Source organism: Rhinolophus ferrumequinum, chromosome 10 (assembly GCF_004115265.2).
Source record: "Rhinolophus ferrumequinum isolate MPI-CBG mRhiFer1 chromosome 10, mRhiFer1_v1.p, whole genome shotgun sequence".
In the NCBI taxonomy this organism is placed as follows: Eukaryota; Metazoa; Chordata; class Mammalia; order Chiroptera; family Rhinolophidae; genus Rhinolophus; species Rhinolophus ferrumequinum.
Genome location: NC_046293.1, coordinates 88,005,387 through 88,032,180, shown reverse-complemented (window position 1 = coordinate 88,032,180; position 26,794 = coordinate 88,005,387). Strand labels below are relative to the sequence as shown.

Sequence of the window (26,794 nt, the reverse complement as noted above, 5' to 3'; positions counted from 1 at the left end):
TTACTGTGAAAAGTAATGGGAAAGGATGCAGCATTTATCTTGTCTTTCCTATATGAGCTATACTTCAAAGGAAACCAAATAATCTATAAAGGTAACTTCTCTTTATAGAATAATTCCAGCTAAAAAATGAATAAGGAATGATATAATGTCATCATTTTGCCAAAATAGAGGTATATTCATTCAATGGAATACTACATAGTAGCAATAAAAAAGAATGATCTAGTGCTGCATGTAACAATATGGACGAAGCACACAGATATAATGTGGAAGTGAAGTAATCCAAACACAAAACAGTACATAGTACTACATAATTCCATTTATGTGAAGTTCAAAAACAAGCCAAATTGATCTATGGTGACAGAAATCAGAATAGTGATTATCAGTAGGGATTATTCACTGGGACAGGGCACATGGGGAAATTTGGGGGGTATTGGAAATGTTCTATATCCTGATCTGACTGGTAGTTACACAGATGCATACGTATGTAAAAATGTATCTCAGTGCACACTTAAGGTTTAGACACTTTATTGTAGCAAGTGATATTTCAATATAAGGTCTTTCTAAGGAAAAAAAAAGAGTATCACCAATTTTCAACCACTAATGAATTAATGAGTGTAAGCAATGATCTTCAAAAGCTGTGAACACCAAAAATAGAGAGACAACTAGACATCATATGCTTCTTGGTGTGAAGTAATCTTGTCAAAAATTGATTATATTCACGATCAAGCCTGCAGATCTAAAAATTAATTTGTGAGAAAGACTTGGACAGAGGAACTTGGAATCATCACAACCCAGAACATGGAAGGTTTACAGAACAAATGACTTGGCTTCTCCAATGAATAAATTTCAAGGAAAAATTACGGAAGGGGTATAAGAGACAAACCAACCAATTGGAATGTCTGAATATTTAATGCTATAAAGAAATAAAATTTACCAGAGGGTGGGGGGGAGGTGGTAGATGACAGTAAAAGGGATCAAATATATGGTGATGGAAGGAAAACTGACTCTGGGTGGTGAACACACAATGTGACCTATAGATGCTGTATCACAGAATTGTACACCTGAAACCTATGTAACTTTACTAAGAATTGTCACCCATGATCATCGAAGATGGGTGATGGTACAGGTAGGCTCATTGTACTATTCTCTACTTTTGTAGATGTTTGAGATTTTCTGTAATAAAAGTTATAAAATCAAAGAATGGAAAATGGAGAAAAATAAAAGTAAGTGTTCTGGTTCTGGATAAGATGAAATAATCACTCTCCAACATATCTCTCCCAATTAATGCAGCTATAAAATTGGGATAGATTACATGGAGCAGCTATTTGAGGACTCTAAAATGTAATAGTAGCAGGTGGATTCGGGAAGAGGTCCAGAATTCAAAGTACCACTGAATTGGTGGTACATTTTTTTTTCTCAGGCATCTTCTGGCTTAAACTCAATATAGTCCAAAACCTGGGCACCAGGGTGCAGACAGAGAAAGATCCAGGAGAAGTGCTCTAAATATAGCTCAAGGAGTGGGAGAGAGAACTGTTAATGCTCAGAGAGAGTGGGGGAATCCCCCTTTTTCTGTTAGCCCTCTTTACCCCCTTTTCTCCATTGTTCAATGCCCCAGCTCCTAAGTAACCATTGCCCCAGCACCATTCCTTGTGGTAGGAATGGTGAATACAGGAATCTGCAGGATCTAAGCCTCTGAGAGAGGGGAACCTTACTCTCTGATCAGAGGAGCTGTGGTCCCAAAAATGTACAGTGAACTCCCACTGCTTTCTTTATTCTCCCATTTTTTGTTCCCAGATGCAGGCACAGTTGTGGAAATGCATGAGAGAGCAGAGTAACTAAAGCTTTAGATTTCCAGCTGAGGACCAAAAATGAGAGCCCTACAGAAGCACAAAATGCCAGGGAGATTATGGAGAGGGACGAGTTTGGGAAACCAACCCCTTAAAGTTGTTTATGAACTCACAGGTTCACCCCCAAGATTTGCATGTATGAATTTAATTTTAAAAACATATAGACATTGAGAACTGAACTATAGGAAGAGATTACCACCCTATTCCCAAAGCAGCTACAGCTGATACATATGTGGAACAGATCTGAATAACACTACAAAGACTTTGAAAAATGAACTGATACTCTAACCAAAACCCATAAAAGAATGATTAGACACTTGCCTGAACTCAACTAGGTCAATTGCCTGTTAAAATTAAAAAATCAACATATTATGTAGTATTTAAATAAGACTCAGAAACTGATAATATTCATAACGTCCAGGATACAATCCAAAGTTACTCCTCTTACGAAGGACAAGAAAAAGTCAACTCATATGGGAAAACACAATCAACAGGTGCCAATACTGAGATGACACAGATGTTAGAATTATCTGATAAAGATTATAAGGTAGCTATTATACAAATGGCCCCCCAAAACAATCATGAACACACTTAAGTCAGTGCAAAACAAAACATACAAACAAAAACAAACAAACAAAAAAAGAAAACATTAGCAAAGAAATAGAAGATATAAAAAATAAATAAAAATTGCAAAACTGAAAAACGCAATAACTGAAATTTTAAAAAATCACTGGGTAAGCTCAGTAGAAAAATGGCAATGTCAGAGGAAAGAATCAGTGAACTTGAAGCGAGACCAACAAAATTTATCCAATCGGAACAACAGAGAAGAAAAAAATACTGAAAATAAACATAACCTCAGGGACCTGTGGGACAATGCCAAATTGTTCAATATTCATGTAATTGGCATTCCAGAGGGAAATCAGAAAGTGTAATAATGAAAAACATTTGAATAAATAATGGTTGAAAACCTCCCAAATTTGGTGAAAGACAAAATAGATATTTCGACAAGCTTAGTGATCCCAAACAGGATAAATCCTAAGAAATCCACTTGCAGACACATCAAAATGGAATTTTTGAACACTAAATATGGAGAACAAAAGTCTTGAAAGTGACCAGAGGAAATGAAACATTACCTTTAGAAAAACAATGATCTGAATGTGTGTATATTTCTCATCAGAAAGAAAGAATTGGAGTCATATTTGTTAAGTGCTGAAATTAAAACACTATTAACCTAGAATTTGTGTCCAGGGGGAGGTGGGGGAGGAAATCCTTGGAAAAAGAGATGAAATAAAGACATTATCAGGTGAAGGAAAACTAAGAAAATTCATTGCTAGCACTGATAAAAAAAGAGAAATGAGAGCAAAAGGAAACTTGGAACATAAGGATTAAACAGAAATGGTAAATATCTCAGTAAATATCCAGACTATTCTTTTTTAATAATTTTTTTCTCCATTACAGTTGACATACAATATTATATTAGTTTCAGGTGTACCACATAGTGATTAGATATTTATATAACTTACGAAGTGATCACCCTGAGAAATCTACTACCCACCTGACACCATACATGTTTAATACAATATTATTGACGATATTATTTTTGTTATATTTTACATCCCCATGACTATTTTGTAATTATGAATTTGTACATCTTAATCCTTTCCCCTTTTTTCATCCAACCCACAACCTCCCTCCCAGCTGGCAGCCATCAAAATGTTCTCTGTATCTATGAGTTTGTTTCTGGTTTTCCATTTGTTTGTTTGTTTACTTTGTTCTTTAGATTCCACATATAAGTGAAATCATATGGGATATGTCTTTCTCAATCTGACTTACTCCATTCAGCATAATACCCTCTAGGTCCATCCATGTTGTTGCAGATGGCAATATTCCATTCTATTTTATGGCAGAGTAATATTCCATTGTACATATGTAGCACCTCTTCATATGTCCATCCATTGATGGACACCCAGGCTCACTCCATATCTTGGCTATTGTATATAATGCTGCAATGAACATATGGATGCACATGTACCTTTGAAGTAGTGTTTTGGGTTTCTTCAGATAAATACCCAGAAGTGGCATTACTGGGTCCTTCTTTGTCTCTTGTTATAGCCTTTGTCTTAAAGTCTGTTTTGTCTGGTATAAGTACTGCTACTCCAACTTTTTTTGTTTGCTAGTTTCCATTTTTATGAAATATCTTTTTCCATTCCTTTACTTTTAATGTGTGTGGCTTTTGATCTAAACTGAGTCTCTTGAAGCCAGCATTTGCAGGGGTCTTTTTTCTTACCCATTCTGCCACCCTATGTCTTCTGATTGCACCATTTAATCCATTTACATTGAAAGTAATTTTTGATAGATATGTAATTATTGCCATTTTATTATTCATATTTTTAATCTTCTCTCTCTCTCTCTCTCTCTCTCTCTCTCTCTCTCTCTCTCTCTCTCTCTCTCTCTTTCTCCCTCTCTTTCTTCTTCCTAAAGAAGTCCCTCTAACATGTCTTGTAATTCTGGTTTGGTAGTGATGAACTCCTTTAGCTTTTTCTAAGAGTCTGGGAAGCTCTTTATCTGTCCTTTAATTCTAAACGATAGCTTAGCTGGGTATAGTTATCTTGGTTGTAGGTCCTCGCTTTTCATCACTTTGAATATTTCCTGCCACTCACTTCTGGCCTGCAAAGTTTCTGTTGAGAAATCAGCTAACAGTCTTATGGGAGCTCCCTTGTAGGTAATTGACTGCTTTTCTCTTGCTGCTTTTAAGAGTCTCTCTTTGTTTTCAACCTTTGGCATTTTAATTATGATATGTCTTGCTGTGGATCTCTTTGGTTTCATCTTGTTTGGGACTCTCTGCACTCTCTGTGTTTGTATGTCTATTTCTTTAACCAGGATATGGAAGTTTTCAGTCATTATTTCTTCAAATATGTTTTCAATTTCCCACTTTTTCTCTTCTCCTTCTGGTACCCCTATGATGGGAATGTTGGTATGCTTGATGTTGTCCCAGAGGCCGCTTAAACTATCTTCATCTTTTTGGATTCTTTTTTCTTTTTGCTATTCTGACTGGGTGTTTTCTGCTGTCCTTATCTCCTAAATCAATGATTTGATTCTCTGCTTTATCTAATCTAGTGTTGATACTCTTTTATGTATTTTTCATTTCAATTATTGCATTCTTTATTTCTGACTGGTTCTTTTTTATGTTTCCTGTCTCCATTTTTACGTTTCCTATCTCTCTGTTAAAGTTCCCACTGAGTTCATGTACTTTTCCCATAAGTTCATTGAGCATCTCTAAAACCAGTGTTTGGAATTCTGCGTCTGGTAGGTTGCTTGTCTCCATTTCATTTAGTTCTTCTTCTGGAGCTTTGTTCTGTCCTTTCATTTGAGACATGTTTCTTTGTCTCCTCATTTTGGCTGCCTCCCTGTATTTGTTTCTATGTATTAGGTAGGGCTGCTATGTCTCCCAGTCTTAGTGGAATGGCCTTATGTAGTAGGTATTCTGTGGAGTTCAGAGGTGCAGTCTCCATAGTCCCCTGAACTGGGTGCTCCAGGTGTGTCCCTTGTGTGAGTTAGGTTTGCCCTCCTGTTGTAGTTGATCCTTAGTTGCTGCTTGCACATCAATGTTAGGGGTTCACTGTCAGGCTGATTGGTTGTGAGGACTAGCCGTGACTACAGTGGGGAAGGTGTTGTTCAGGGGCTGGCCCTATGGATCAGGACTCACTTTACCAGGGCTCTAGTGCTTTCCCAGTTTGCCCTTTGGGTGTGTCACTCGCAGAGGCAGCTGGTGGCACTCTGGCTGGCTCTGAAACCAGCCACTGAGCATGCCGCCCTAAGGATTCCTGGGCAGGTCCCTGCCATAGGCCAACTTGAGCCACACCCTGTGTCCTGCCTGGGGCTACCTGTCATGAGAAACAAAGTAATCCGCTGGTGGCAGCCACCTGTGCTGGGCTTGGAGGTACCTGGTAGAAGCCAAGCCTCAACCGAGGCCAGCTGCCACTAATGCCTGGCTTGGGGCTGCTCAGCCAGAGGTACAGGACATGCCGAAGCCAGATGTTGTTTGTTTGAGTTTTGTGAACGTTCGAGAGATTTTAGGAAAGTTCACAGCATGAGCCAAGAAAGGCCATTTGTACAGAAAAACCACTAGAAGAGATTTGGGTGGGTCAGCAGTTGGGTGGGGTAGGGTCTCAGGGAGTCACCAGGAAAAGATGCATGGTGTTAGCCAGGTTGATGGAGACAGCCTCCTGTGTCTGCACACCAGGAGTGGGGAGGGCTCAACAAAGAAATAATGGCTTCTCCCAGCATTTCTATCCACGAGTAAGCTGTCCTCCATCTCTTGCCCTGAAATCAGACAATTAAGTTCCTCCTTGTATGTCCCTGGTGCCTTTATAGCTGCTGCCCCAGCACTGGAACTCAGAGCAAATGAGTCCACCAGTGAGTAAGTCTATGTGCAGGCCCTTTAAGAGAACACCTGGGACTGCAGCCACCCTGGTCTCACTCAGCCACAATATCCACTGATTTTCACAGCCAGAAGTTGTGGGGATTTCTCTTCCCAGCACTGGAACCCTAAGCTGGGGAGGCTGCTGTGGGGCTGGGGCCCCTCACGCCTCCAGGGGCACCTCTGTTGCTGAGATATCCCTCCTGGTTTTTAACTTCCACATGTAAGTGTGAGACCAGCCTATTCTGCATTGCCATCCCTCCTACCCGTCTCAAGGTGGCTTCTTCTGTATGTTGTAGGACTTAGTTGTAGGACTTCTGTTCAGTTAGACTTCAGGTGCTTCTCAATGTTGTTATTTTGTAGATTAGTTGTAATTTTAAAGTGGTCATGAGAGGAGGCAAGCACATTGTTACTTGCTCTTCCATCTTGACCAGAAATCCTAATAAACAATTATTTTAGTGCAATCTGGGAAATATGTTAGGTGGCTCAAAGCAAATGTAAAATTTTCTGATGGGGGTTTAAATGTATGTAAATGTAATAAGTAAGACAACTATAGCATTAAAAGGGGAGTAAATAAAGAGGTCTATATGGTAATAAAGTTTCTACATTCCACTTGGAGTGGTAAAATGTTGATTCTAAATAGGCTGTAAAGAGTACATATACTGTAATCCCTACAGCAACTGCTACAAAAACTATGCAAAGAAATATCTTCAAAAACACAAATAGAGGGGTGGACGGGTGGCTCAGTTGGTTAGAGTGAGAGCTCTGGGCAACGGGGCTGCCGATTTGATTCCCATATGGGCCAGCGAGCTGCGCCCTTTGGCAGCTAGTCAATGAACTGCAGCTGAGCTCCCAGGTGGCCAGATGGCTCAGTTGGTTGGAGTACTGTGCTTTTAACCACAAGGTTGCCAGTTCAACTCCTGCAAGGGATGGTGGGCTGCTCCCCTTGCAACTAAGATTGAACACGGTACCTTGAGCTGAGCTGCCGCTGAGCTCCCGGGATGGCTCAGTTGGTTAGAGCACAGGCTCTCAACCACAAGGTTGCCGGTTCGACTCCCGCAAGGAATGGTGGGCTGCATCCCCTGCAGCTAAAAATGGCAACTGGACCTGGAGCTGAGCTGTGCCCTCCACAACTAAGATTGAAAGGACAACAACTTGACTTGGATGGAGTTGATGAGTCCTGGGAAAAACACACCACTGTTCCCCAATTAAAAATAAAAAAGTCCTGGAAAATACACACTGTTCCCCAAAAAAGTCCTGTTAAAAACAACAACACACAAATAGATAAACTAAAACATATTATTAAAAACATGAAAATCGGGGCTGGCCTGGTGGCTTAGGCGGTTGGAGCTCCGTGCTCCTAACTCTGAAGGCTGCCGGTTCAATTCCCCCATGGACCAGTGGGCTCTCAACCACAAGGTTGCCGGTTCAACTCCTCGAGTCCCGCAAGGGATGGTGGGCAGCATCCCCTGCAACTAAGATTGAACACGGCACCTTGAGCTGAGCTGCCGCTGAGCTCCTGGATGGCTCAGTTGGTTGGAGTGTGTCCTCTCAACCACAAGGTTGCCGGTTCAACTCCCGCAAGGGATTGTGGGCTGTGCCCCCTGCAACTAACAACGGCAGCTGGACCTGGAGCTGAGCTGCGCCCTCCACAACTAAGATTGGAAGGACAATAACTTGAAGCTGAACGGCACCCTCTACAACTAAGATTGAAAGGACAACAATTTGACTTGGAAAAAAAAAGTCCTAGAAGTACACACTGTTCCCCAGTAAAGTCCTGTTCCCCTTCCCCAATAAAATCTTTAAAAACCAAACAAACAGAAAAAAAACATGAAAATAAAGGTGTTTTTATGAAAATCAAAGGTGGTAAAAAAGAAGAAACTGAGAAACAAAATGAGAGAAAACAAACAGAACACAAGTCACAAAGTGGTAAATCTAAACCATATCATAATTTCATTAAATGTAAATGGTCTAAACATACCAATTAAAAGACAAATTGTCAGAAAGGATTTTTAATAAGTATACTGAATGGATTTTTTAAATGACCAACTGTATGCTGTCTACAAGGAACTCACTTCATATAATATTAGTATGTTAAAAGTGAAAGGATAGATAAAGACATATCATGCAAACACTCATAAAAAGGAAGCTATGGTGGATAAATTAATAACAGAAAAAGAAGACTTCAGAGCAAAGAATTTACCAGAGATAAAAAGGATATTTCATGTGATAAAAAGAACAATTTACCAAGAATATATGAAAATCCTAAATGTATATGTGCTTAACAACAGAGCTCCAAACTATGTGAAACAAAAACTGAGAGAACTGAAAATAAAAATAGACAAATCCTCAGTATAGTTGGAGGTTTTAACATTCCTCTCTCAGTATTAAATATAATTAGCAAATAGAAAATCAGTAAAGATACAGCAGAACTGATTGACATCATCAACTGGCATTTTAGCACAGTTGATCCAACAAAAGCAATTAGGCTATATCTTGCTTTATAAAATAAAACCTTAAGAAATTTTAAAACTTGAAATCATAAAAAGTATGTTCTCTGATCATAATGGAATTAGACTAGAAACTAATAACTGAAAGAAAATTCTTCAAACATTTGGAAATTGAGCAACACATTTCTAAATAATCCATTGGCCAAAGAGGACATCTTAAGAGAAATTATAAAATAGTTTGAAATGAATGATAATAAAAATGCAATACATTAAAATGTATGGGATACAGCTAAAGTAGTGCCTAGAGGGAAATTTGTAACACTAAATGTTTATATTAGAAAAGGAGAAAGGTCTCAAGTCAATAATATAAGTTTCCACTTAAAAAAAATAGAAAAAGTGAAATAAATACAAAGCAAGCAGAAGGAAGAAAATACTACAGATAATAGCAAAAATCAATAAAATTGAAACATAGAGAAAAATATGAAGATAATGAATAGAGGAAAATAATAAAACAAAAAGTTGGTTCCTTTTGAAGATCAATGAAATTGATAAACCTCTAACAAGATTGACAAAGAAAAAGACACAAGAATGAAAAAAAAAATATGCAGACAATAAAAGCATAATAAGGGAATACTACAAACAACTCTGACTCGTATAAATTCACCAATTTAGATAAAATGGAAATGGACCAATTTTTCAAAAACTAAAAAACTCAGCTAGGATGAAACAGATAGCTTAAATAGTCCTATAACTATTTTTTTATATTGAACGTATAGATTTAAAAAACCTTCCAAAAAAAAAAAATCTCCAGGTCAAGATGGTATCAATGGTGATTCCTACCAAAAACTTAAAAATGTAATAACATTAATTGTACTCAGTCTTTTCTGTGAGATAGAAGGAGCACTTCCTAACTAATTTTATGAGGCAATATTAACCTGATACCAAAATCAGACAAAAACAACAAAAAAAGAAAACTATAAGTCAATGTCTCTCATGAACATAGACACAAAAATCCTCAACAAAATGTTAGCAAATTAAATCCTGCAACATATAAAAAGAATAATACATCACATCCAAGTGGAGTTTATCCTGGAAATGCAAGACTGCTTCAATATTTGAAAATCAACGTAATATGACATATTAATAGTCTAAAGAAGAAAATCAATGTGATCATATCAATTGAGGCAGAAAGTGTTTTATAGAATTCAACATCTATTCCTATTCAAAATTCTCAGCAAACTAGGAATAAAAGCAAACTGCTTAATATGATAAATGGCACCTACAAAAAGCCTATAGTAAACATCTTACTTAGTGGTGTAAGACTGAATAACTTCCCCATAAGATTCAGAAAAAGGCAAGAATGTCTACTTTCATCACTCCTATTTAACATCATACTGGAAGTCCTAGCCAGTGCAATAGCCATGAAAATTAGAGAAAAGGTAAAAGATTAGAAATGAAGAAATAAAATGGTCCCAATTTGCAAACAAATTAGTTTCTACATAGAAAATTCCAAGGAATCCACATACCACCCCCAAAAGTCCTAGATGTAATACAAGGTCAACACGCAAAACTCAGTTGAATTTCTATATTCTAGCAATGAATAATTGGAAAGCAAAAAATTGTTAAATAATTGCATTGATAATATCGTCAAAAATGAAATACTTAGATATATACAGGATCTGGATGCTGAAAACTACAAAATGCTGATGAACAAAATCAAAGAAGATCTAATCAATACAGAGACATAACATGATCATGGATTAGAAGACTCAACGTAATAAAGATTTCAATTCTTCCCACATAAAGCGATAGATTTAATCCAACTCCATAAAAACCCCAGAGGATGATTCATAGATATAGACAAGTTGGTTCTAAATTTATACACAAAAGTAAAAAGAAGAAAGGAATTACACTATATAATTTTAAGACTTTACTAAAGCTAAAAAAGTCAAGATAGTGTGGTATTGATGAAGAGATAGACACAGAGACCAGTGGAACAGAATAAAGAGTCCAGAAATACAGCCAACTGATTCTGACAAAGGCATACAGGATAGTATTGGAACAACTGAACTTTCATATGCAAAAAAATTGAACCTCAACCTAAAGCTTATACCTTACAAAAATTAATTCAAAATGGATCACAGGTTTAAATGTAAAATCAAACAGCTTTCAGAAGAAAACATAGGAGAAAATATTCAGGATCTAATTCTTAGACATGATACTAAAATTACGATTCATAAAAGAAAAAAATCATAAAATGGACTTCATCAAAATTTAGAACTTTTTTTCTTTAAAGGACCCTGTCAAGAGAAAGAAAAGACAAGCTACACATTGGGTGAAAACACTTGCAAATTATAGATCTAACAAACAGACTTGTGACCATTAAGCCTAGTGAATGAAAAGAATGAAAGAATGAAAGAAGCCGATCTCATAAAAAGTTACATACTATATGATTCCATGTATATAACTCATGGAACATCTTCAAAATGACAAAACTATAGAGACAGAGAACAGAGTAGTTGTCGCCAGGGAACAGAAACAAGGGGGGAAGAGATGTGACTATAAAAAGGGGTAGTATAAGAGAATTTCTCTTGGTGAGGGAATATTCTATATCATCACGGTGGTGGTGATGGTTACACAATTCTATAAAAGAGATCAAATTGCATAGAACACACACACAAACGAGTGCGTGTAAAAACTGGTGAAAACTGAATACAGTCTGTAGTCTTACAATAGTGTTTCATCATCAGCCCCCTGGTTTGAGAGTGCACTACTTTACATAAGATGTCACCATTAGGGAAAGCTGGGCGAAGGGTTCCATGGGCTCTAGATACTAGTTTTGCAGCTCCCTGTGAATCTACAATCATTTCAAATTCAAAAGTTAAGAAGAAAATTAGCAGCAAAATAATTGGAAACAGTCCAGTGTCCATCCATAGGGGACTGATTGAATAAACTATAGTACATGCACACAATGTATGAAACCATAAAAAAATAAGGAATATACCTGTGAATTGATGTGGGTAAGTGAAAAAAGCAAGGTCCAGAGCACTGGATAGAATGTGCTACCTACTGTGTAAGAAAGGAAGGGAAATAAGAATATACCATAAACAGTTTGGCTTATTTTTACAATAAGAAAAACAGGAAGGACAAACCAGAAGTGAATGAAAATGGTTATCTATAGGGGTGAGTAGGAAAAGCTTTAGAGGATCAGGATGGGAGCAAGAATTCTCCGACTAAAACTTTATATAGTTTTAAGTTTTCAGTTATGTAAATCTTTACATAATCAAGCTCTTGAATTAAATCAAAGAAAGGAAGCCCTAAAATTGAACACAAATAAGTTTAAATTATATCAATTTGATAATATAATCATACAGGAAAGAATTATTTCAAGTAACTTTTGAACACAATACTTTGACTACAGTCATTAGTTATCTATATTCTGACAACAAAAGGAACTGCAAAAAATCTCAAATTTCATATGGTAATTGGGGCACAGGATTTCCGGAGAAGACCAAAGTATCACAGTAACATTAGCAAAAGTAAATCAAGTCAATAAAAAGACAAATACTTTTAAAATGGGCAAATTATTTGAACGTGTACCTTACTTCTTTGAGCCAAGCACTTTATAAACATCTCATTCACTTATCAAAATGACTGTATTCACGAGGTATTATTGTCATTCCATTTTCCAGGAGAAAACTGAGACAAACAGAAATTAGATAATTTCCCAAGGCCGCACAGCTAACAGTAGAGGCAAAATCTGGAACAGTAGTGTACGGAAGTCCAGAACCCATGCTTTTAACTTTTAACTAGTATGAATTTTTTAACTAGGGGCAGAGGGGAACTGAGAGAGGAGCTGATCACAGCGATGGCTAAAGTGGAAGAAGGAAGAAGGAAATTTTCTCCTCCAAAGGGAAGACCAACGTTATTTGAATCCTAGCCTTTATCACCCTTTCCCTAAAAGCTCTGCTTCCAACCTTCATCATCAGTTCTACTTCTTAGTTGGCCCCTAAACTGTTCTCCTGTCCTGTTCCCAATTGTACTGCATTGGTAGTGTCCCCCCAAAATCATGTCCACCCAGAACCTCAGCATGTGACCTTGTTTTCAAATAGGGTCTTTGCAGATGAATTCAAGTTAAGGTGAGCTCATACTGGATTCAGGTGGGCCCTAACCCAATGAAAACACACACACACACACACACACACACACACACACACACACAAGGAAGAATGCCCTGTGAAAATCAACGGAGGCAGAAACTGGAACGTGTCTACAAGCCATTCGAGATGTTGCCAGGAATCTCCAGAAGCTAGGAGAGACCCATGGAACAGATTCTCCTTCTGAGTTTCCAGTAGGAACCAACTGAGCTGATACCTTGATTCTGGATTTTTAGCCTTTATGACTGTGAAAGAATGTATTTCTGTTGTTTGAAGCCACTTTGTGGGACTTCATTACGGCAGCCCTAGGAAATGAATACGCCAACCTCCAGGGGCTCCTTCCCACTGACCTCCAAGCAGTTCTGGATCCGAGTGGGCATTTCAACAATAAGTGCCTCCATTAGCCTTTGGAGGGATTGCAGCGTCTCCTTGAACAGATCCTGATGGGAGAAGAGGGACTCAAAGAATTGCCAAGCTATCAGCCCTCACCCTCCTTCTAAACTCTTCTCAGAACTCTGGCTCTCCCAGGAAGCCTTCCTTAAGAAATCCTGCCCCAGAAGAGTTCCCTTACATTTTAGGCTCTACTTGCCCACCATTAACTTGCACAAATTCCTCTATTGTTTCCACCAGAACCAAATGTCTGTCAGTTTGTCCTGGTGAACTGAGAGTTCCCTGACAACATAGCTACCCTTCCCCCACCATCCCCACTCCCAATTTGAGCTCAATTGGGACTCTGCTCCCAGTGGGCACAGCTTCAGTCAGCAGCCGTGACTGAGAGGCTGGCTGGCTCCAGGGAGGGAAGAGGACTGGCCTGGCAGGGTAACTGATTCACAAAAGTTAGGACAGCAGATTTCTCCCTCTTGCCCCATAGGAAACCAAGTAGCCTTGCCCCAAACCTTATAAAGAAAGTAGGTGATCGGCCAAGGAGGGCTTCTAAAGTTAGGGGCCTGCTCTGAGAGAACCAAAGCAACATTTGTGACAGTTCTGGACTAAAACTCACAAGGAAAGGGAAAGAAAAATAAAGACAGTTCTCCCTTTGAATAAAGTACTCAAAGGAAATCTACCTCAGAGTAAAGCTATTCTTACTGGGGCAGTTAGAATTCCCAGCCTGCCCCAAACGTGGGAAAATACCCTCCCCACCCTAAACAGATTCACACTGAGGAAGTCTCATGGGGATACAATGACAGGAAACCCACCTCAGCCCTTTCTGTGTATACCAGTCCTTCCCTCAAAACATAAATAAATATGAACTGAAAAAGAAGCCTCTCCAGGTATCTAATAAAAAGAAAATCCTGATGAACAGACCAACTGACCTTAAAGAAAATCAAACTAATTCAGTAAATAGCAGAAATATTTATTTTTTAAAAATTCTTATTAATATCCTCAAAAAAAAAAAAAAAGTCAAGAGACTATGGCATCAATAAAACAAGAACCAGTCAAGACAAAGGAGTAATCACAGAACATGAAAGAATTCCTAGGAATTAAGCATAGGAAATGTACATTAAAACTTGAATCCCTCTTCTCTCCCCAAGGAAACACTGTAGGGCTTGTAAGAAATGGACTCTCATTCCTGGGGCTCCCTGACTTGATTTACCTATGAGCCTTTAGTAAGATCATGTTTGAACCTTCCCATCTGGTTTCAATTGCACAACAGTTATAAAGGGAAGGACTGAGTGTCTACCTTTGGGCCAAAATATTAAAGTGGTGACAGTGGTAATCAAGGAGTGCCTCTAAGAAGGAACTGGATCTCAGGAGTAGAGTGCAGACTGCACGACCTAGCAACCCCTTCTTCACAGGAAGTCTTCCTTCCAATGATTTTGTTTTTATTAAGGACAGAAGATTCTTACCTAAAACTGCCAAGCCTATACTTCTCATCCCCTTAAAAAGATAAATCAAACCAAAGAGACAAATATCAAGGAGTTAATTACCACATAGGTCTGGGTCTCCTTGGGATTGGGTGCCTCCTTTTGCAAAACATCTGTGGGTGGCAGGCAGAGCACACTCTTGCAGCTCGTTCGGAGGAGCTCTAGTCTTTCTTCCAGCTTTAAGAGGGGCCTGAGCTTCCTAAGATCCAGGGAGGAGCAGAAGTGTAAGCAGACATGGTGCCCAGGAATAACAGCTGAGAAAGGTACAGAGAGATGGTGGAGAAGGAGAGACAGTGGGGAGCAAGAAAGAAGAAGATACCAGAAGTTAGGGTAACGAAAGAGGAAAGGGAGGAAACAGTGACAAGAGGTGAAAAAGCCAAGAAGATGGAAAGAGAGGAGCTAAGGGAAAGAGAACAGCATGACTCTTACAGGAAAGGGTACTGATATTTGGGGTGATATATTACTTTGTGGCTCCCCAGAGGTTGTGAGGGAATGGGGAATCGGTGATAGAGATGGAGGTGCCTACTCAGGGACGGCCCTGAAAGCAGAAGGAAGCCTGGGGCAGAAATAACAGCAAGTTTCTCCGGAGATGGGAGAGGCAGGTGCTCTGAAAATCCCATCCAAAAAATCTTGGGAAAAGGAAGTGGCAGACATCGTCCAGTAAATGTCTACTACTCCCCTATAATAGAAGCAGAAGCAGAAAATAAGAGGTGGGTGGGACTGGGGAATAAAGAGCTGAAATACACGGTGGCAGGGCAGAGAGGGGACAGCATGTTGTTACCTGAAGTCAGTGACAATGTTCATTGCCTTTTGCCTAATGGAGCTGGAGATGAAGTTCAATGGCTCCGCCTTGATCAGCTCCTAACACACACACACACACACACACACACACACACACACACACACACACACCAAAGACCAAGAGGACGGTGAACATATTTTTCTTGCCGGCTTCCACCTCCTCCCACTCCAGGCTGTGTGCATAAGAAGGTGGAACCGAGAATTTTCCGGGGCTCCCGAAGACTCTGAGGACAGCACCTCTCTCGTACTCCAAACCATACCTTCCCCACTGTATTCACCCCTACCTTGAGGACAGGAAAGGGAACACTAACGCAGGAAAAGGACACTGAAAAGTCTGGACGTCTATCCACCAGGCCGAGCCTCGGAGCACTACCAATGGTTTCCACGAGGACCCAGCTTCCCTGCTCTCTGCATTCCCACCTCTGTGCTCCTGAGAGGTACTTACGCTCATGAAGTTTATAATTTCTAGCTTGTGGGGGAACCTGAATCGAAAGTCCATGTTCCGGTTGCTCAGGGGGCGTGTCAGCATGGTCAGGGCATTCAGGTAATCCAGCTTCAGGTTCTTATCCTGAAGGAACCAGATGCTCAGAGACCTCCACGGCGGGAACGATCCCGGGGCCAGGGCACACTATGGACACCAAGTCTGGGGCAGGAGGGGCTAGGCCTCCTGGAGCCTTCCCCCTGAGGGCAACCCAGTCCACTCCTCTAATCAACCCTTCCTAGAGCCCCCCTCTTATAACTCCTAAATTAGGGTAGGTCTAGCTTCCTGTCTCTCAAGGTATTGTCCTGCCCCTGAATAAGTTCTACCAAATGGGAAGGGCTTCTTCTCCCACCCTGGGGATACACGCTCTGCACAAATAGCAAAGGCAGGAAAATCCTATGGGGTTCCCCTTACCTTCCCCAAATGCTTCTTCCTAGGAATGTTAGGGAATTTAGGTTTTACTCCTCCCTTCATCGGAGAGAGCATGTTAGTTACATTGCATGCCAGCAGGAAAGGAGACACTTTTCACCAGACCTAAAATTACTGTGCTGTCCTCCTGGGGCCAGTTAGAGTCATAGGGTGGCAGGGTTAAGTGAGAGGACTGAAATGTGGGAGAGGAAGTAACTGTCCTAGCCCCACCCCCTGAGATCCCTTCAAGGCCAGGCATCTTGTTCTTGGAGAGGAAAGGAAGAGAAGGCAGGGATGGGATGTTGGAGAAGCAGAGTAAGCAGGAAGTACCTTCTCCACAATGCAGCCGCGGTAGTGTTGCAGGGTCAAGGCCAGGATGCCATCTAAATGCATGTAGAGGGCTCCATGGCTCGCTAAGATAATCTTGCTATAGCTTAAGTAGATGGTGTTACAGACCAGCCCCCACTCCCTTTGCTGATGTTCCTGTAGGGGGAAGAGGGAAATTTGCCTTCTGCTCACCTTATCTTCCTTGCCTGACGGGGAGTCGGAGGTTCAGAGAGGACAAGGTTTCCCAGAGGGTGCAGAGGAGAAGATGGAATGGTGAGCGGCTGGGCAAGGGCGGGGGAGGGTGCAGCTGGTGATCCCATGGCCTGCAGTGTGGACATGAGGGAGCAAGGGACAGGGAGGGCAGGATGAAAGTGCCCCGCAGCTGGCCAGAGGGAAAGAGAAGCATTTATATACAGGTGAGTCCTGAGGCCTGGAGGAGCGGGGAGGCTGGGGTGACGGGGATGCCTTGGAAAGCTTTGTGTGGGAGGCGGGCAGAGCCCCCGGGAATGCCGTCACCTTCATCAGTTTGAGGATGGACGATGAGTCCTTGTCAGTGAGTACAGCACTATACAATTGCAGTTGATCCAGGACAACCGTCAGATGTTTCACGGACACGACACTGAGCGCCGTAGCGATGCCCTGTAATAGGGACGGTGTCAACCCCACACCACAGCTCAGGGCGAGCCAAGCAGGGCTTTAGAGAGGGAGAGGCAAGAAATGGAAGATGGAGAACCGAACTTCTTTGCAAGAAGTCATTCAAGATGCAAATTATCCCAGATCTAAAAAAATTAGACTCACAGATTTACAAAATCTTGGTATTATCAAATCCGACATTGCACAATAGAAAATACTTACATGCACTAGGAATTCAGACAAGGGCTGTTCTGAGGAGGGAACGGAGGGAAAGATCAAATCCAAGGCATCTTATTGACAGGACAGGATAGCTAATCAGTGAGGAGATGGAAGAGAGGCAAGACTTACAGACAATGCCAATATTTCTAGTTAGAGAGAACAGGAAATAGTTAACTCTCACCAAAATGAACAGGTGGAAAAGGGGGCCTGTCTAGGTTGGAAAGACATGAAGCAGCGAGTTCCTGGATGTGTTGCATAGCAGGTTATGGCAGAACAACTAAGTGGAAATGTCAGTGCCAGTGGGTCTGAGAGTCGGGGCTAGAAGTGTAGACCTGGGAATCAACAGTCTAGAGAGAGCCAAAAGCACGGGGGCCTGGGGACTCTGTCGTTCCTGCCAGGAACAGTCCTTCACTGAAATCCCTCTGCTTCACAGCAGGCCCCTTTGACATCAGTGTCGGCCAAGACTCTTCCTAGAGTTTACTCAAGCATGACGGGGCACAGAGCTAAAGAAAGGACCAACACAGACACACAGGTGCCAGCTGTTTGCCAAGGGCCACCGTTAAGACTTCACAGCAAGAGAAGCCAGAGTGGAGGGGACCTGTGGACAGTGACAGATTCTAAGACACAGATCCTCAAGAAGGGATGAAGTAGTAGTGGAGCTTGTAGGCTTTTGGACTCCAAGTAGAGGAAGGGAAACGTTTAACTAGTTAGAGAGCAGGGCTAGCAGAGTATCAGAAGGGGGCTCTGTTCTGGCCCTGTCCTTCTTCTTATGTCCTTGCTCTGCCACACCTGCCACTAATCATGGTCGTCATCCTCCCCATCACCATCACCATCACCATCATTATCATCACCATCAGGACATCATCAGGATATTAGTGCGTAGTTTGTACCAGCCGTATGTTATTTCATTGATCCTCACACTAAAGCTTTAAGGTAAATATTATCATCTCCATTTTACAGACAGGGAGAAAAATCATGTTTCCCAAATCTAGACATCCAGCCCAAATCTGAGTTCCATGTGAACTGGATATTGGACATCTCCACCTGGCTATCCCGGGGCACCTCAACCCCTCCTGGTCAAAAACTGAGTGTATCATCTTCCTCCCCAGTTTGTCCCGGGTTTCTGGTCTCAGTGAATGACACTGACTCCTCCCACTGAGATGCCAGAAACCCAGGAACCACCCTGGGTGTCTTCCTCCCTCTTTTCTTTATCTTCTGTGTCCAATCTGTCCCCAAGTGCTGGCTGAGGGGTCACTTTTACTTCCCTGCATTCCAGTCCCACCAGACCACTGACTGTTCTCTAGACATGTCCCCAAAAGTTCTTGCTTCCAAGTCTTGACTCAGGATATTACGTCAAGTGGGAATATCTGCCTCCCTCCTTCTCCTAAACTTGCCCCAACAAGTCCAAGTCCCAGGCAGCCCACACAGCCACGATGCCTTGGTGACCACTCACGTAGCCTTTGGTCAGGCTGTTCTGCGTGGTTAGCTGCTTCCTTCCTGTACGTGTATTGTCTTCCCATTGATATGTTTGCAACTTGGGCTTGGTAAATACCTGCCGGTAACCATGATGGTGATGGATGCTCGGAGAATCTGGCAGGGGAGGGGCACGGAGAGGGGAGGCCGAAGGGCCCCAGAAATCAACACTCAGAGAGGGCTTATGTGCCAGGCACCATTCTAAGTACTTTACCACGTCTAATTCTCAAAACTACCCTATGACATGCATCACTTCTGTGCTGTTCCCACCCAAAATGCATAATCTGAATCTAATCATGAGGAATTATGAGGCAAACCAAAAATGGGAGACATTCTACAAAATAAATGGTCCGGACATTTTTAAAATGTCAAGACATGAAAGATAAAGATGAAGAACTTGTTCCAGATTAAAGAAGAATGAAGAGAAATGAGAACCAAATGCACTAGCTGATTCTGAATTAGATCCCAGACCAGAGAAAACAACATTTTTCTTTTGCTCTAAAAAACATTGGTAGCGGGCGGCTGAATGACTCAATTGGTTATAGCATGAGCTCTTAACAACAGGGTTGCCAGTTCGGTTCCCACATGGGCCAGTGAGCTGTACCCTCCACAACTAGATTGAAGACAACGAACTGCCACTGAGCTTCCGGAGGGGCGGCCAGTGGCTCAGCTGGTTAGAGCACGATCTCTTAGCAACAACGTTACCGGTTCAACTCCCGTATGGGATGGTGGGCTGCACTCCCTGCAACTAAGATTGAAAACGGCGACCGGACTTGGAGCTGAGCTGTGCCCTCCACAACTAGATGGAAGGACATTGACTGAACTTGGAGCTGATGGGCCCTGAAGAAGCACACTGTTCCCCAATAAAAATTAAAAAATATATATATCCTCATCATTAAGGGGTGCATGATTGCATATGTGTGTGTGATTTATTAAAAAAACAAAAAACAGGGGTCGGCCCGGTGGCTCAGGCGGTTGGAGCTCTGTGCTCCTAACTCTGAAGGCTGCCGGTTCGATTCCCACATGGGCCAGTGGGCTCTCAACCACAAGGTTGCCAGTTCAATTCCTCGAGTCCCGCAAGGGATGGTGGGCTGTGCCCTCTGCAACTAAGATTGAACACAGCACCTTGAGCTGAGCTGCCACTGAACTCCCAGATGGCTCAGCTGGCTGGAGCACGGGCTCTCAACCACAAAGTTGCCAGTTCGATTCCTGGAGTCCCTCAAGGGATGGTGGGCAGTGCCCCTGCAACTAAGATTGAACATGGCACCTTGAGTTGAGCTGCCACTGAGCTCCCGGATGGCTCAGTTGGTTGGAGCTCGTCCTCTCAACCACAAGGTTGCCGGTTCGACTTCCACAAGGAATGGTGGGCTGTGCCCCCTGCAACTAGCAACGGCAACTGGTCCTGGAGCTGAGATCGGGAGGGCTATTCCAGCTGTTGGAGTCCCCCCCCCCCCACAGAGGAGCGAGAGATTCCAGCCCCACCCCAGCCCAGGGTTCCAGTGCCGAGGAGAGAAGTCCCCATAATTTTTGGTTGTGAAAACTAGCGGAGACAGTGACTTAGTGAGACTGAGTGCAGCTGCACGCACAGGCGCTCCTCTTAAAGGGACCACGTGCAGACTTACCCACCAACAGAATCACTCACTCTGAGCTCCAGCACTGGGGCAGCAGCTGGAAAGGCAGCAGGGACATATGGTAGGGAACTGAGTTGTCTGGCTTGGGACAGGGTCTGAAGAGGCAGATTTCTCCTGGACAGGAGCTGGCGGAGGCCATCGTTTCATTGCTGAGCCCTCCCCCTTCCTGACATGGGCTGCCGTTTCTGAACTCTCCCCCATTCGTTTGCCACACCCTGGAGATTTAAGACCTGGCCCGCACAACTTTCAGGCACACCCAGGATGCTTTCAGTGGCTTTTTCATGCAGATCGCCTGCCTTGGCTCAAGCTGCAGACTTTCCTGTGGTCTCTCAAAGGTTCGTGAAACCCAGACAAACAGCATCTGGCTTGAGCACGTCCTATACCTCTGGCTGAGCAGCCCTAAGCTGGCATTAGTGGCCTTGGTTCACGGCTTGGCCTTTCAAGGTGCTTCCAAGCACAGCACCGGCGGCAGCCATCTGCAGATTTCTTTGTGGCTCCTGCTGGGTGGCCCCCGGTTGGGGAAGGGCTGTGGCTGAACTTGACCTACAGTGGATCCCCTCCAAGGTGGTCCTGTAGCCAGCACCCTCAGTGGCCTGCTTCAAAACGAGCTGGAGCATCAACCAGCCTCCTCCAAGGATGACACACCCAAGGGGCAGATTGGGCAGGCACCAGAGTCCTGCTGAGGGAGATCCTGCTCCGTAGGATCAGCCCCTGCACAACTCTTCCACTGTAGTCAAGGCCAGTCCTCACAACCAGTGAGCCCAGGGTCAGTCCCTCACATTGATGTGCAATTATCAACCAAGGCTCAACTACAAGAGGAGGGCACACACAACCCACACAAAGGACACACCTGGAGTGCATGGTTCAGGTGACCAGAAAGACTGTGCCACTGAACCCCACAGCACACCTACTAAATAAGGCCACTCTACTAAGACCAGAAGACATAGCAGCCCTACTTAATACATAGAAACAAACACAGGGAGGTAGCCAAAATGGGGAGACAAAGAAACATGTCCCAAATAAAAGAACAGAACAAAGCTCCAGAAAAAGAACTAAGCGAACAGAGATAAGCAATCTATCAGATGCAGAGTTCCAAACACTGGTTATAAGAATGCTCAGTGATCTCAGGGAGAACTTCAACAGAGAGATGGGGAGCATAAAAACAGAGATGGAAGCCATAAAAAAAAATAAAAAGAACCAGTCAGAAATTAAAGCATACAATAATAAAAATGAAGAATATATTATAGGGAATCAACAGTAGTTTAGATGAAGCAGAGGATCCAACCAGTGATGTAGAAGATAAGGTAGCAGAAAACACCCAACCAGAACAGCAAAAAGAAAAAAGTATCCAAAAAATTGAAGAGAGTTTAAGGAGCCTCCGGGACAATATCAAGAGTCCAACTTTTTCATTATAGGGGTACTAGAAGGAGAAGAAAGAGAGCAAGGAATTGAAAACCTATTTGAAGAAATAGACAGAAAACTTCCCTAACCTGGTGAAGAAAATGGACATACAAACCCAGGAAGCACAGAGTCCCAAACAAGATAAATCCAAAGAGGCCAACACCCAAGACACATCATAATTAAAATGGCAAAATTTGGCATTAAAATGACAAAGAGAGAACCTTGAAAGCAGCAAAAGAAAGGCAGCTAGTTACCTACAAGGGAGCCCCCATAAGACTGGCAGCTGATTTCTCAACAGAAACTTTGCAGGCAAGAAGGAAGTGGCAGGAAATATTCCAAGTGATGAAAAGCAAGGACATACAACCAAGATTGCTTTTCCCAGCAAGGCTGTCATTTAGAATTGAAGGACAGATGAGAAGCTTCCCAGACGAGAAAAAGCGGAAGGAGTTCATCACCACCAAACCAGTTTTACAAGGAATCTTAGAGGGACTTCTTTAAGATGGGAGGGGGGTTAAGGACAAGTAAAAGGGGAGGGGATTAAGAAGTACAAATTGTTTGCTATACAGTAGTCATGGGGATGTAGGATATAGCATAAGGAATATAGTCAATAATATTGTAATAACGAGGTATGGTGCCAGATAGGTACTAGATCTATCAGGGTGATAGATGGGAATGGGGTTGGGGGCAGGGTGAAAAAGGTGATTAAGAAATACAAAGTGGTAGTTAATATAGTAGGGAGAATAGAATCAACAATGTTGTAAAGATCATGTAAGGTGCCAGATGGGCACTGGACTTATCAGGGAATCACCTCACAGACTGTGTAGATGCCTGACCAATATGCTGTACACCTGAAGCTGAAGTAGAATAATATTGAATGTCAACTATAACTAAATATATAGGTATATATAGTCACAGGGTGTGGAGTACAGCATAGGGAAGATAGTCGATGGTATTGAAACAGCTATATAAGATGTCAGAAGGGTAGTAGCTTGGGGGGTGTGTTATCACTTTATGAGAAGTTTAACTATCTAACTATTATGTTGCTTTATACACCTGAAACTAATAAAAAAAATTATTTCAAAATAAAAAAAAACTTTTTAGGAAACATCCTATGAGGAAGGTATCATAGCCTCATTTTACAGAGGGGGAAACTGAGGCACAGAGAGATTCAGTAACTTGCCCAGTAGTACTCAGCTAGTAGGTGGTCTGGCTGCCAAGGCCCAGCCTTTAGGTACCTTGTCATCCTGCCTCTTAAACTACAAGTGTTCCCCTTGCCAATGAGTACCCACTACCTCACCTTCCTTTCCTGCAGCTTCTCGTGGGCAGTTTGTAGGATAGAAGAGATCATTATCTTCACCAGTTTTATACTCCTTGATGTCCGAAGGGTGAAGCCAAAGAATTTATATAGGAAACCCTAGGAAAGGTGGAAGGGTAGAGTCATGCTCAGCTTGGAATTAGGTTAGGGCAGCCTGGGGAACAGCCATGTCCACGACCAACTTTGTAACTGTCAGCCACCACCTCCGCCCACCGGCCCTCCTGCTCTCAGGGGATGTCTGGATAAGGCAGTAGTCCTATAGAGCAAGGACTCACATTAGAGAAAAGAGAAAGCTACATTTCTCAGCCTCTTAAGGATCATTCTTTAGGAAATTTCCCTGATCCACATACTTCCCATTTCTAGCTAAGAAATAAAACAGTTCCTTAAATTGCATCATTTTAAAATCAAAATTGCATAATTACAAAGCATTTTTCTGTAATCTTTATCTCCCTCCTCTGAATTCCAGTGGCCTTCATCTTCACTTCCTGCACATTGTCCTGTCTACCTTGTAATACCAGCCTGCATGGACTCACCCACTCTCCTACCTCAGGGCCCCTGCATTTCCTATTTTCTCTGGCTAGAACCCTCTTACCTGGGCTCTTAAAAATGTCTCATTCTCATCTTTCAGATCTCAGTGAAGCTTCCCTGACCTCCTAAGTCCCTCTCCAAGCTCACCATCCTGTTCCTTTTCTTCAGAGCTTCCTCACAGTCACTCACTCTCTTGTTTAGTGTTTGTTTGGTTACTTCCTAACTTGCCCCACCCGCACGTCTCCAGTGAGAACAAAGCTGAGGAGCGGTGTCTGCCCCCGGTGCTAACACAGCCCGATGTATTAGGCGAATAGGACATACCAGGTATTCAACGAATGTCTCGCCTGGTTTTAACTCACCCCTAACACTCCCTCTTCTCCGGGCACTTTTTTCCCCTCTAGCAGCTGCTCTCTGTGCCTTGTCCAGACCTAAGGGTTCCTTTCCTTCAACTGGCTACAGGCACTTTTATGAACCGCTCCTCCCTGCAGCCTTCTGGGGAGAAGTGCCCTGGGGTGACTGGGGCCTCCTTGCGCAGGATGCCTGGGAGCTACATTCTTCTCTCTCCTCTCCCTGCCCGTACCAACCTTGGAAACCTGGAGCCAATGACAGTCCAGAGCCGGGGAGGGCAGGGACCAAAGCCCCCCTCAGTTGCCCCCAGGCCGGACAGACCCTGCGGTACAGTTTCCATCCAGGGTTCTCATGGGATCAGGCCACATCCTTGCTTAGCCTCACCGCTCCTCTACCCGGCGTCCTTCGTTCTGTCACAGCTTCTCTCGAGCGCTCTTTCTTGCTAAGTCACTTGACAAGAACCCTCACCTCAAGCTCCGCATCAGTGAAACCTGACCTAAGGCACCTACTTGACTATTTAGCTGACAAAAGACTACTCATCTTTCTAGACTTATTCACTCTTCTTCAGGACAACTCATCTTCCCAGTTTGCCCAGGACTGAGGCAGTTCCCAGGATGCTGAATTTTCAGTGCTAAAATCGGGCCAGTCTTGAGTAAACCTAGACAGTCGATCGCCCCTGAGAAAGCTTCTCTGTGCAGTCCCCACAGGTCTCCTCCATGTTCGCAAGCACACAGTGCACATTTCCACCCTGATACTTAAAACACTTACAATAATTGCCCATTTTCTTGTCTATTCACTCAAGCAGACAATGGTTTCCTGAAGGCAAATATGAGTACCCTGCACCTCGTCCAATGCCTGTTGTGCTATAAGTATTTAGTATATATATTTAATAACGGAATTAATAAGATCAGAATTCCTGCTTGCAACCCTAATCTACCATCCACAAAGCTGTGCATACAGTAGGTGATTAATAAATATTTATTAATAACTAGAGAGCAAACAGTCTTGGAAATAAGGCCTCTTTCCTGGAAACCCCCAGAGCCCAAAAAAAGTGTTGTTCAGTGACAGGAAAACAAGATTAGAAATCAAGAAACCTGTATTCAGTTTCCATTTTACCAATAATTTGCTTAAAACTCTAAATCCTTCTGGATAGTGTTTCTTAATTTGCAAGGTAGGGATAATGATGAGTATCAGGTTACTTAGCCTTCTGAGTTAACAAAGCACCTTCACAGGTATCCTTCTTCAATCCTCATCTGCTCTCCTGTGATGCAGAAGTTACTTTTGCTGCTTCCCAAGTGAGGCAACCGAAATCCCAAGGAGGCTAAGACACCTGACCCAGACTACACTGGGAGCACATGGAAAAGCGAGGACCGGGCCCCAGGCCTTCACCACCACACACCATGCATTCCATGAAGAAAGGAGTCCCTCTTTCTTCCTTAGCTCTGGTCCCCAACACCAAGCAGAGTCCATAATCTATGGTACACCCTCAAACAGTCCTTGAATACCTTGCTTAAATCAGACTCTAAAGTCAGTAGTCTTTCCCCTGCACCTAAGTACCAGCTCCATTCTTTCACAGAATATCTGGGAGGTTTGATGAAGACCGCAGACGGCAATGTTCTTGATAAAGCCTAAAACACTAAGCAAATGTAAGTCCCTGGTGTTTTTGCTGTTCCTGTGTGACCACCACAAGCTCCTCGTCCTCTCCCCCTCGAGTCCCAGGACACAGGTATGCCAGTTTGCTTTTCCCCAGGGCCTGGACTTCGTGCACATTTCTGCAGCCCTTCCCCACCACGCTTCTCTAGCTCCACTGTCCACCCAGCGGCCCCCTTGTGACCACCACACCCCCAGACGTACCTTTTCCGCCTCATCATCGCTGAAATAACGTATCCTCTCCAGGACGACTTTGACGAGGTGCTCCAGCCAGTTGTCATCATCGATGGCCACTAGTGACTGATTCAAAAACTGAGGAAGAGGAAGGGAGAAGACCAGGAGGGACAGTGGCAGGGCTTTTCTGCCCCGTGGAAGTAGGCTCAGAAGGAAGTGAAAGATGGGGGCATGGTCTGGAAATATGGAAAAAGAGCTCAAGAAATGGGGGAGAGTTGAAATACATGGAGGGGTTGAATCAGGACGAGACAATGATAATACAGTGACAATGGTGATAGTGCCACTTCATGTGAGAAGCCCTTTCCAGTTTACAAGGCCCTCCCCTATAACATCTTACTTAATTCCAGAAGAAGGGATCACTTCCATTTTATAGATGAAGAAACTGAGGCCTTCAAATACCTTGCTCGGGCCCTTTCCCTTACTCCCTCTCGATGTAAGGCCTTGCGGGAGTGGAAGGTGAGTCAAGGCTTAGACTATAGTCAGAGGCTGTGATGCAGGGAACAGGAGGCAAGAGGACCGCAGACAGAGGTTCTCTTGAGCAGGGACGTCCTTGGTCATGGCCTCAGTCTCTGGGGGCCCTGGGGCTCTCTTCCCTCAAGATCCTGA

General features: G+C 42.9%; 1 protein-coding gene across 1 annotated transcript in view; it reads right to left on the bottom strand.

The window, feature by feature from the left end:
• LOC117029421 (maestro heat-like repeat-containing protein family member 2A) overlaps positions 1–26,794 on the bottom strand; it is a 79,349-nt gene that overhangs the window by 23,973 nt on the left and 28,582 nt on the right. Inside the window, exons 15-17 of the mRNA XM_033118686.1 lie at positions 26,159–26,266; positions 23,411–23,527; positions 13,225–13,314 (exon numbers count right to left, since the gene is read on the bottom strand). Of these exons, the coding sequence (XP_032974577.1) occupies positions 13,225–13,314; positions 23,411–23,527; positions 26,159–26,266 (315 nt within the window). The remainder of the gene's footprint in view (positions 1–13,224; positions 13,315–23,410; positions 23,528–26,158; positions 26,267–26,794) is intronic.